At 56.0% G+C, this 12,500-nt stretch overlaps 1 protein-coding gene across 1 annotated transcript in view; it reads left to right on the forward strand.

Annotated features, from left to right (window-relative positions):
• The window catches only part of LOC140453887 (protein ENTREP2-like), a 37,245-nt gene extending 27,885 nt beyond the window's left edge, over positions 1–9,360 (forward strand). The window contains exons 9-12 of the mRNA XM_072548746.1: positions 2,863–3,354; positions 4,461–4,523; positions 5,967–6,280; positions 7,275–9,360. Of these exons, the coding sequence (XP_072404847.1) occupies positions 2,863–3,354; positions 4,461–4,523; positions 5,967–6,280; positions 7,275–7,457 (1,052 nt within the window). The 3' untranslated portion in view covers positions 7,458–9,360. The remainder of the gene's footprint in view (positions 1–2,862; positions 3,355–4,460; positions 4,524–5,966; positions 6,281–7,274) is intronic.
• Positions 9,361–12,500: the final 3,140 nt, after the last annotated feature.

Genomic DNA, 12,500 nt, shown 5'->3' on the forward strand with positions numbered 1-12,500 from the left:
CCCCCCCCCCCACCCCCCAACCCCACCCCCCCCCACCCCCACCCCCCCACACCCCCCCCACCAACCCCCCCCCCCCCCCCCCCCCCCCACCCCCCCCCCACACCCCCCACCCCCCCCCCCCCCCCCAACACCCCCCCCCCCCCCCCCACCCCCCCCACACCCCCCCCCCCCCCCACCCCACCACCCCCCCCCCCCCCCCCCCACCCCCACCCCCACACCCCCCCCCCCCCCACCCCCCAACCACCCCCCCCCCCACCCCCCACCCCCAACCACCCCCCCCCCCCCACCCACCACCCCCCCCCCCACCCCCCCAACCACCCCCCCCCCCCCACCCCCCAACCACCCCCCCCACCCACACCCCCAACCACCCCCCCCCCCCCCACACCCCCAACCACCCCCCCCCACCCCCCCCCACACCCCCCCAACCACCCCCCCCAACCACACCCCCCAACCACCTCCCCCAACCCACCCCCAACCACCCCCCACACACACCCCCCCCACCCCACCCCCAACCACCACCCCCCCCCCCCACCCACACACCCCCCAACCACCCCCCCCCATACCCACACACCCCCCCACCCCCCCCACCACCCCCAACCACCCCCCCCCCCCCCCACCACCTCCCCCATTACTCACACCCCCCAACCACCTCCCCCATTACTCACACCCCCCAACCACCTCCCCCATTACTCACACCCCCCAACCACCTCCCCATCACCACACCACCCCCCCACCACCCCCCCATTACCACACCCCCCCAACCCCACCCACCATACCACACCCCCCCACCACCCCCCATACTCACCCCACCCCAACCACCCCCCCATTACTCACCCCCCCCACCCCCCCAAACCACACCCCCCAACCACCCCCCACTACCACACACACCCCCAACCCCACCCCCAAACACACCCCCCCCAACCACCACCCCCATACCACACCCCCCCAACCACCTCCCCCATTACTCACACCCCCCAACCACCTCCCCCATTACTCACACCCCCCAACCACCTCCCCCCATTACTCACACCCCCCAACCACCTCCCCCATTACTCACACCCCCAACCACCTCCCCCATTACTCACCCCCCCAACCACCTCCCCCATACTCACACCCCCCAACCACCCCCCCATTACTCACACCCCCCACACCTCCCACAAACCACACCCCCCAACCCCCCACCCCCCAAACCACCCACCCCCCAACCACCACCCCCATACCACCACACCCCCCCCACCCCCCATACTCACACCCCCCAACCACCTCCCCCATTACTCACACCCCCCAACCACCTCCCCCATTACTCACCCCCAACCACCTCCCCAACCCCCAACCCCTCCCCCATTACTCACACCCCCCAACCCCCTCCCCCATTACTCACACCCCCCAACCACCTCCCCCATTACTCACACCCCCTAACCACCTCCCCCATTACTCACACCCCCCAACACCTCCCCCATTACTCCCCCCCAACCACCTCCCCCATTACTCACACCCCCAACCCCCTCCCCCATTACTCACACACCCCACCCACCTCCCCATTACTCACACCCCCCAACCACCTCCCTCATCACTCATACACCCCAACCCCCTCCCCCATCACTCACATCCCCCCAACCACCTCCCCCATTCCTCACACCCACCCAACCACCTCCCCATTACTCACACCCACCCAACCACCTCCCCCATTACTCACACCCCCCAACCACCTCCCCCATTACTCACACCCCCCCAACCACCTCCCCCATTACTTACACCCCCCCCAACCATCTCCCCCATTACTCACACCCCCCAACCACCTCCCCCATTACTCACCCCCCCCAACCACCTCCCCATTACTCACCCCCCCCAACCACCTCCCCCATTATTCACACCCCCCCAACCACCTCCCCCATTACTCACACCCCCCAACCACCTCCCCCATCACTCACACCCCCAACCAAACCCCCCATTACTCACACCCCCCAACCACTTCCCTCATTACTCACACATCCCCCAACCACCTCCTACATTACTCACACACCCCCAACCACCTCCCCAATTACTCACACACCCCCACCACCTCCCCAATTACTCACACACACCCCACCCCCTCCCCTATCACTCTCACCCCCCGAACCACTCCCCCATTACTCACACACCCCATTCCCTGAATTAGCCCTAACCCCCATTCCCTAAATTCCCCCTAACCCACCCCATTCCCTAATTTACCCCCTAACCCCATTCCCTAAATTACCCCCTAACCCACCCCATTCCCTAAACTCCCCAACCCACCCCATTCCCTAAATTACCCCCTTACCCCCATTCCCTAAATTACCCCCCAACCCACCCCATTCCCTAAATTACCCCCTAACCCCCATTCCCTAAATTACCCCCTAACCCACTCCATTCCCTAAATTCCCCCTAACCCACCCCATTCCCTAAATTATGCCCTAACCCACCCATTCCCTAAATTACCCCCTAACCCCCATTCTCTAAATTACCCACCCCATTCCCAAAATTACCCCCAACCCACCCCATTCCCTAAATTACCCCCATTCCCTTAATTACCCCCTAACCCACCCCATTCTCTTAATTACCCCCTAACCCATCCCATTCCATAAATTACCCCCTAACCCCCATTCCCTAAATTACTCCTGAACCACCCCTCTCCCCAGACTGCAACCCTAAAGTATCACTTTGCTCCCTCCACACTACACTCACCTCCCTCCCCTCCCTCCTCTAACCCTCCCTTACTTGTCCACTCCTCCGCCCCTTTCATGTGGCCCCCTGACCCCTCTTACCGTAGCCTCTCCCTCCCCGCGGCCCTCCCACCCCAACGGTTGGGATTGACTGGATATTTTCTCCCCGTTTTTCTTCCAGGGTCCATGGACAGTGGCTCCCTGATGATGTCGGAGATTATCGACATCCCGGATGACAGTAGCTTTTCCGAGGACTCGTGCCTGGTGATGGCGATGCAGGGTGGGAGCCAGGCGATGGGCTGTGGGCCTGGGATGCCTGAGAGCTGGGCCCAGGAGGCTGAGCTCTCCCCTGCCCGGAGTAGGGCCTGTGCCTGGACTGGTCGCTCCTTCTCCTGCAGCTCACCGGGTCGGTACAGCTCAGGGCCTGGGCCTGGGACACTGAGTCAGAGCTGTGAGATGCTGGAGACGGCTGCTGCTGCTATAGCGAGTGGGCCCAGGACATACTCCACCTCATCGGACACATCAGCCTTGCAGGCCGGCCCAGAGTCCCCGTGTCCCAGCCAGCGGTACAACCAGAGCCCTGGGCCCCAGGCCCCATCGAGGACCCTGGCTCCTCACCGTCTCAGCAGATCCAACAGTGATCCTGCCATCTGTGGGAGCACTGCCACCTCAGGTAAGGCCTCAGCTCCCACCATGTGCCCTGACACTGGGCGCAGGAGGCAGGAAAGTTGGGTGGTGGTGGTGAAGGAGGGCGAGCGGGGTGTAGTCGTGGGTGGGGATGGAGGCCTGGAGACGGAGCAGGGGCGGCTAATGGTAGGTCCCTGGGGAGTGTTGTCAAACTGGGGACATAGGTGCAGAGTTCCAAAATAATGGCGTTGCAGGATAGTGAAGGCAGCATTTGGTACACATCCCTTTATTGGTTAATGCACTGAATGTCAGAGTTGGGAGGTCATGTTGTGGCTGTACAGGATGTTGCTGAGGATGCTTTTGGAATACTGTGTATAATCCTGGTCTCCCTGCTGTAGGAGGGATATTATTAAATTTGAAAGGGTTCAGAAAAGATTTACAAGGATGTTCCTGGTACTGGAGAGTTTGAGCTACAGGGAGAAGCTGAATAGACTGGGGCAGTTTTCCCTGGAGCGTCGGAGGCTGAGGGGTGACCTTATAGAGGTTTATGAAATTATGAGGGGCATGGATAGGATAAATAGGCAAAGTCTTTTCCCCGGGGTGGGGGAGTCCAGAACAAGAGGGCATAGGTTTAGGGTGAGAGGGGAAAGATATAAAAGGGACCTAAGGGGCAACTTTTTCACACAGAGGGTGGTACGTGTATGGAATGAGCTGCCAGAGGATGTGGTGGAGGCTGGTACAATTACAACATTTAAGAGGCATCTGGATGGGTATATGAATAGGAAGGGTTTGGAGGGATATGGGCCGGGTGCTGGCAGGTGGGACTAGATTGGGTTGGGATATCTGGGTCAGCATGGACGGGTTGGACCGAAGGGTCAGTTTTCCTGCTGTACATCTCTGAGTAGATGGGAATGTGGAACTCTGAACACAAACAAATCAGGCGTGATCCTGTTGGACAGTAGAGTAAGGGCTGGAAGGGCTGAATGGTCTGTTTCACATATTTGTCACCATGTGATTGTAATGTCTCCAGTGTCAGTAACGTGTCCCAAAGTGACTCCAGACCTGAATCTACCTGCCCCTCTCCTCTGCTTGTGCCTCTCGGGCGTGTTTGCTGTTGTCTCAGTAACACGTGTGTGTGATTTGTTTCTCCAGCTGAAGGCAACAGAAACTGGAAAACCGCAGAAGATGAAATGTCCCAGACCTCCACCGACACAGGTGAGGGGGGGGGTGGGTCGGTGTGTTGGGGGTTACAGAGCTCCAGGCATTGAGATCTCCATTACCCCCACCCACCCCCAGGCTTCGCACAGGACTGGAAGGCCTCCATTGGCAATGATATCCTCACAGGAGAGAAGGCCCCTGGGCCTAGGGTTTCTCCAAGGTGGGAGGGAGTGGGGCCTAACATCCTGAGGGAACCTCAAAGGAGGCCAGGGTTCAGCCAGGCCATGAGGAGGGAGGGGTGGGGAAGGCCCTAGACCGGGGTGTGCGGGGGTGGGGGTCTCTGATTGGGGTGGGGGGGATGATTCTGGCTGGGGTGGGGGTAATTGAGGTCAGGGTGGCGAGGTGTGGGGGGGTGAGGGATGATTGCAGACAGGGTGGGGGGTGAGGGGTGATTGCAGTCAGGGTGGGGAGGTGTGTGTGGGGCGAGGGGTGATTGAGGTCAGGGTAGGGGGGTGTGAGGGTGGGGATGATTGTTGTCCTGCTAAGGTGTGGGGCTGTGTTGTGAAGGTATAATGAACACTCTCTCACTCTCTTTCTCTCTCTCCCCCACTTCTCTGTGTCTGTCTCTCTCTCCCCCCCACCGTTCTGTGTGTGTGTCTCTCTCTCTCTCTCACTCTCTCTCCCCCGTTCTCTGAGTGTCTCTCTCTCTCTCTCACTCTCTCTCCCCCGTTCTCTGAGTGTCTCTCTCTCTCTCTCACTCTCTCTCCCCCGTTCTCTGAGTGTCTCTCTCTCTCTCTCACTCTCTCTCCCCCGTTCTCTGTGTCTCTCTCTCTCTCACTCTCTCTCCCCCGTTCTCTGTGTCTCTCTCTCTCTCACTCTCTCTCCCCCGTTCTCTGAGTGTCTCTCTCTCTCTCACTCTCTCTCCCCCATTCTCTGAGTGTCTCTCTCTCTCTCTCTCTCACTCTCTCTCCCCTGTTCTCTGTGTCTCTCTCTCTCTCACTCTCTCTCCCCCGTTCTCTGAGTGTCTCTCTCTCTCTCTCACTCTCTCTCACTCTCTCTCCCCCGTTCTGTGTCTCTCTCTCTCTCACTCTCTCTCCCCCGTTCTGAGTGTCTCTCTCTCTCTCACTCTCTCTCCCCCGTTCTCTGAGTGTCTCTCTCTCTCTCTCTCACTCTCTCTCCCCCGTTCTCTGTGTCTCTCTCTCTCTCACTCTCTCTCCCCCGTTCTCTGAGTGTCTCTCTCTCTCTCTCACTCTCTCTCCCCCGTTCTCTGTGTCTCTCTCTCTCTCACTCTCTCTCCCCCGTTCTCTGTGTCTCTCTCTCTCTCACTCTCTCTCCCCCGTTCTCTGAGTGTCTCTCTCTCTCTCACTCTCTCTCCCCCGTTCTCTGAGTGTCTCTCTCTCTCTCACTCTCTCTCCCCCGTTCTCTGAGTGTCTCTCTCTCTCACTCACTCTCTCTCCCCCGTCCTCCTCTGGTGTATGCTTTGCCCCCACTCTACCCCAGCTCAATGTTCTGAGGCTTGCTTACTGCCCACCTCTCGACATGGCACCCCCGAACTGTTCCACTGTGCTACGGTCAGCAAGCAGAGGCAGCTGGTGAAAAGCCGAGGGCTGCCCGCCCTCACCAAGGAAGGTGCCCGCTCCCTCAGTGATCTGAAAGTCTACCGGGGCACTCGGTTACTCGTCACACGATTCCTGCAGCGCTCGAAACGCAACCTCACAGCGGAACCATGGCCTACTCCAGCTGGAGCTGCTGGAGCTGCTGGTACCAGCAAAAGCAGAGTGGACAGAGGCAGCACAGGGAGCAGCTGTGAGCAGGTGAAGTTCCCATAGAGGGCTGGTGGTCAGGGGGAACAGTACCCGAACAAACCTCCCCTTACCCCCCCCCCCCCCCACAGCACAGCACAGCAATCCCAAAACACCCTTCACCGTGACAGTGTACACTGACACAAACTCTGTACCTCACCCTGTCCCTGGGAGGGTTTGACGGGGGGATCAGTGTAGAGGGAGCTTTACACTGTATCTAACCCCATGCTGTCCCTGTCCCTGGGAGTGTTTGATGGGGGGACAGTGTAGAGGGAGCTTTACTCTGTATCTAACCCCATGCTGTCCCTGTCCTGGGAGAGTTTGATGGGGGGAACACTGTAAAGGGAGCTTTACTCTGTATCTAACCCTGTGCTGTCCCTGTCCTGGGAGGGTTTGATGTGGGGACACTGTAGAGGGAGCTTTACACTGTATCTAACCCCATGCTGTCCCTGTCCTGGGAGTGTTTGATGGGGGGAACACTGTAAAGGGAGCTTTACTCTGTATCTAACCCTGTGCTGTCCCTGTCCCTGGGAGTGTTTGATGGGGGACAGTGTAGAGGGAGCTTTACTCTGTATCTAACCCCGTGCCGTCCCTGTCCCTGGGAGTGTTTGATGTGGGGACAGTGTAGAGGGAGCTTTACTCTGTATCTAACCCCGTGCCGTCCCTGTCCTGGGAGGGTTTGGTTGTGAAATTTGATAATAGAATCCCAACAGTGTGGAAGCAGGTCATTCGGCCCATCAGGTCCACAGTGACCCTCCAAAGAGCATCCCACCCAGACCCACTTCCTTACCCTATTCCTGTAACCCTGCATTTCCCCATGGCCAATCCATTCTAACGTGCACGTCTCTGGAGTGTGGGTGGGGAGGGCACGCAGACACGGGGAGAACGTGGCTGGAATTGAACTCGAGTCCCTGGCGCTGGGAGGCAGCAGTGCTAACCCCTAGGACACCATGCTGTGTTGGTGATTCGGTTTTGAAATGTCCTTTTCCCTGTTATTCTGGTGTAGGCTTCCCGTAACCCCTGGGCAGTCGGTGTGAGACAGCGGGTGAGACAGGATGGAATCCACCTTCGGAGCTGTGGCGATGTCAGCTCTTCCACGTTGAGCCTGCGGAGACTGTTCTCGACGAACAGACTGGATAACAGCCGGCCTCACAGTCTGGTCGTAGTCTACAGAGAGACTGTCCTCTAACTCAGTCAACCCTCACGCTAGCCCTGTGACACAGCACCGTCTGACCCCACTGTCTCTCTGGCACTGCACCGACTGATGTGCTGGGTGCAGGAGGGAGTCATAGAACAGGGTGGAAGTAGGCCATTTGGCCCATCGATCTGCACCGGCCCTCCGAAGAGCGTCCCTCCCAGACTCAAGCTCCCCCTAGCCTACCCTTATAGTCCCATGGCCAACCCACCTAACCAGGACGCTAAGGGGCAATTTAGCACGGCCCGTCCATCCTTACCTGCACATCCCTGGACTGTGGGAGGAAACCCCACGCAGACACGAGGGGAGAATGTGTAAACTCCACACAGCCCGAGGCTGGAATCGAACCCAGGTCCCTGGTGCTGTGAGGCGGCCGTGCTAACCACTGAGACACTGTGCTGCCCCTCGTGAGTACGCGAGGAAGGCTGAAGGAGGAAAGAGGAGAGAGAATGGAAGGAAGAAATAGAGCAACAAGGAGCAGCAGCAGCAGCAGGCCATTGGGCCCTTCAGCCCTGCTCTGCCAGCCCATCTGATCACGGATAATCCTCTGTCTCCAATGTTGTAGTCCCACTTTCTCCCTATATCCCTTAATGCTTGGAACATCTAGAACTATATCTTTGCCTTGAATATATACAATGACTTGTCCTCCACAGCCTTCTGCAGTAGGAAATCCTACAGGTTCACTCTTCTGTGAGTGAAGAAATATTTCCTCATCTGGGTCCGAAACAATCTACCCTGTGTCCTAAGGTTATCGCCCCCTCATTCTGTACTCCCCAACTGGGGAAACATTCTCTCTGCATTGAGTCTGTCCAGCCCTGTGAGAAGTTTAGATAGTTCAATCAGATCACTTCTCATCCTCCTAAATCCTACTGAATAAAGATGCGGTTGAACCAATCTCTTCATATAGACAGTCCAGTGTATCAGCTTAGTGATACCTCTGCTGTACTTCCTCTATAACAAAAACATCCTCTCTTAACAAAGCAGACCAAAACTCTGCACAATACTAGAGATATGGTCTCACCAAGAGCCTGTCCAACTGCAGTACAACTATGCCTGCTCTCAAATCCTCGTGCAATCAGGGCCAACATACCATTTGCCTTTGTAACTGTCTGCTGCGTCAGACTGGTGTACATTGACACCCATCACCCTCTGTACACCCACTATATATCAAAAACAGAAGTTGCTGGAAAAGCACAGCAGGTCTGTGAAGAGAAATCAGGGTAAATGTCTCAGGTCCAGCGACCCTTCCTCAGAACCGTTCCCCATATATCTCCATTTCAATAACACTCTGAATTTATGTTCCCCACATTTCACCACACTGTACTGTATCTGCCTTGTGTGGAAAGGCCTGTTTGAATACTCTTTATAACGCACTATCCCCCCCAGTCTTGTGTCACCAGTAATCTTGGAAATGGTCCTTGAAGTTCCTTCATCCAGGTCATTTATATCGTTAATAGCTGGGGCCCCAGAAGGGATCCTACAGAACTGTACAAGCACTATGTGCCACTCAGAAAAGATCCATTTCCTGTCACTCCCTGTTTCCTGTCCCAATCCATGCCAGTATATTGCCCCCAAATCCATGTGTTTTTACATTGCTCCTGACCCCTAACGTGGGACCTTATCACTAGCCTCTGACTATCCAAATGTACTACATCCCCGTTCTCCCTCATTTATTCTGATAGTTACCGTCTCAATACACTGAGGGTGATTAGTTAAGCACAATTTGTCTTTCATACACGTTGTTGTTGACTTTGCCCAATCATGTTGATGCTTTCCAATCACATCTGTTCTAATATCTCCTCTGCACTACTGTTGCTGATGGCTTAATTGATCTGGGGAAAGAGGGAGGGTGTGGGAGGAAGGTGGAGTGAAAGGGAGGGAGGGCACTCTCCTGAGCACTGCCAACTGTCAGGTGAGCTCTTAGAGAGGTTTGGGGTTGGGTGGGGGTGAGAAAAGGGGTGGATGGCCATGGGTAGGGGTGAAGTAGGGTGTGGGTGAGGTGGGATTGGGGTTGGGTGGGTTGAGGCAGGGTGTGGGTGACCATGGGTAGGGGTCATGGGATTGGGAGGGGGTCTGCTATTGGCTTTGTGGCAGGTTACAGAACATCTGCTTCCCAGGAACTGCTGAACTAGCTCACTTCAGCAGGGGGGGGGGGCTGGGGTTATGGGAGGATGCAGTCAGAGATTACCACAACAGTGGGGACAGGAAATTAACCCAAAACTCCTCAAACCTAAACCTTTTTACAATCTCTGCACACACTCTGCAATCTCACAATGAATCACCTCCTCGTGTCCCTGTCCCTGGGCAGTGCTGCATCTGGCAGCACAAAGGGAGCTTTACTCTGTAACCAACCCCGTGCTGTCCCTGTCCCTGGGAGGGTTTGGTGGGGGGACAGTGTAGAGGGAGCTTTACTCTGTAACCAACCCCGTGCTGTCCCTGTCCCTGGGAGTGTGTGATGGGGGACAGTGTAGAGGGAGCTTTACTCTGTAACCAACCCCGTGCTGTCCCTGTCCCTGGGAGGGTTTGATGGGGGACAGTGTAGAGGCAGCTTTACTCTGTAACTAACCCCGTGCTGTCCCTGTCCCTGGGAGTGTTTGATGGGGGACAGTGTAGAGGAGCTTTACTCTGTAACTAACCCCGTGCTGTCCTTGTCCCTGGGAGTGTTTGATGGGTGACAGTGTAGAGGGAGCTTTACTCTGTATCTAACCCTGTGCTGTCCCTGTCCTGGGAGTGTTTGATGGGGGACAGTGTAGAGGGAGCTTTACTCTGTATCTAACCCTGTGCTGTCCCTGTCCTGGGAGTGTTTGATGGGGGATAGTGTAGTGTGAGCTTTACTCTGTATCTAACCCCGTGCTGTCTCTGTCCTGGGAGTGTTTGATGGGGGACAGTGTAGTGGGAGCTTTACTCTGTAACTAACCCCGTGCTGTCCCTGTCCCTGGGAGTGTTTGATGGGGGATAGTGTAGAGGGAGCTTTACTCTGTATCTAACCCTGTGCTGTCCCTGTCCTGGGAGTGTTTGATGGGGGATAGTGTAGAGAGAGCTTTACTCTGTTCTAACCCCGTGCTGTCTCTGTCCTGGGAGTGTTTGATGGGGGATAGTGTAGTGGGAGCTTTACTTTGTATCTAACCCCGTGCTATCCCTGTCCTGGGAGTGTTTGATGGGGGGACAGTGCAGAGGGAGATTTACTCTGTATCTAACCCCGTGCTGTCCCTGTCCTGGGAGTGTTTGATGGGGGACAGTCTAGAGGAAGCTTTACTCTGTAACTAACCCTGTGCTGTCACTGTCCCTGGGAGTGTTTGATGGGGGACAGTGTAGAGGGAGATTTACTCTGTATCTAACCCCGTGCTGTCCCTGTCCTGGGAGTGTTTGATGGGGGACAGTCTAGAGGAGGCTTTACTCTGTAACTAACCCTGTGCTGTCCCTGTCCCTGGGAGTCTTTGATGAGGGGCAGTGTAGAGGTAGCTTTACTCTGTAACTAACCCCGTGCTGTCCCTGTCCCTGGGAATGTTTGATGGGTGACAGTGTAGAGGGAGTTTTACTCTGTAACTAATCCTGTGCTGTCCCTGTCCCTGGGAGTCTTTGATGAGGGACAGTGTAGAGGGAGCTTCACTCTGTAACTAACCCTGTGCTGTCCCTGTCCCTAGGAGTGTTTGATGGGGGACAGTGTAGAGGGAGCTTTACTCTGTATCTAACCCCGTGCTGTCCCTGTCCCTGGGAGTGTTTGATGGGGGGGCACAGTGTAGAGGAGGCTTTACTCTGTATCTAACCCCGTGCTGTCCCTGTCCCTGGGAGTGTTTGATGGGGGATAGTGGAGAGGTAGCTTTACTCTGTAACTAACCCTGTGCTGTCCCTGACCCTGGGAGTGTTTGATGGGGGACAGTGTAGAGGGAGCTTTACTCTGTATCTAACCCCATGCTGTCCCTGTACTGGGAGTGTTTGATGGGGGACAGTGTAGAGAGAGCTTTACTCTGTATCTAACCCCGTGCCATCCCTGTCCCTGGGAGTGTTTGATGGGGGACAGTGTAGAGGGAGCTTTACTCTGTATCTGTCCCTGTCCTGGGGGTGTTTGATGGGGGACAGTGTAGGGGGAGCTTTACTCTATATCTAACCCCGTGCCGTCCCTGTCCCTGGGAGTGTTTGATGGGGGACAGTGTAGGGGGAGCTTTACTCTGTATCTAACCCCGTGCTGTCCCTGTCCTGGGTGTGTTTGATGGGGGGGACAGTGTAGAGGGAGCTTTACTCTGTATCTAACCCCGTGCTGTCCCTGTCCCTGGGAGTGTTTGATGAGGTGACAGTGTAGAGGGAGCTTTACTTTCAGTTTAAAGAGTAGATGCAGATTTTTGTAATCTTCCATCCAATGATCCCCTCAGGTAAAGTGTAGTTGTAGGTCGTCTGTGATGCAGCCTATGGTGGAAGAGATTGTCTCTGATTGTCTGGGAACACATCAGGAACAAGTGGTTTAAGCTGTTGGCTGTTGAAGAAGTTGGTCTGTTGATGGAGGGAGAGGAGAGATTGGAAGTCTCAGGCTCACTGAATGCGACATTGCCCCAGTGACAATAACAGGTCTCTGCTGACAGTTTAACCCCATTCTCTTTCCTGTCGCTGGAACACAGGGTTGGGAGGGACACAACGTGGCTGACTAATCTTCAAATAATGTGAATAAATAACTTCCTTGCTATATCTGGAACTTGTGAGATTCATGCCTCTGATTTGGTGAATGGTTTTACATCACTCTGCTTCATACACAACACTAAACCATTTGACAATTTCTTGCCCTCTTCCTCTGCCTCCATTAACCCTTCACCATCCCTCAACCAAACGCCAAAATGAGGCAAAGAATAGGGCCAACGCTTGATGCTCATTTGTCTTAATTACTGCCAGAGGCTGGGTCCCACAGTATGAGGTGTCACTGGGGGAGGGGGGGGACGCTGGGTCCCACACTCTGAGCTGTCACTGGGGGGAGGGGGGGGGAGACACTGGGTCCCACACTCTGAGCTGTCACTGGGGGAGGGGGGGGGAGACACTGGGTCCCACACT

The sequence above is a fragment of the Chiloscyllium punctatum genome, chromosome 28 (genome assembly GCF_047496795.1).
Source record: "Chiloscyllium punctatum isolate Juve2018m chromosome 28, sChiPun1.3, whole genome shotgun sequence".
NCBI lineage: Eukaryota > Metazoa > Chordata > Chondrichthyes > Orectolobiformes > Hemiscylliidae > Chiloscyllium > Chiloscyllium punctatum.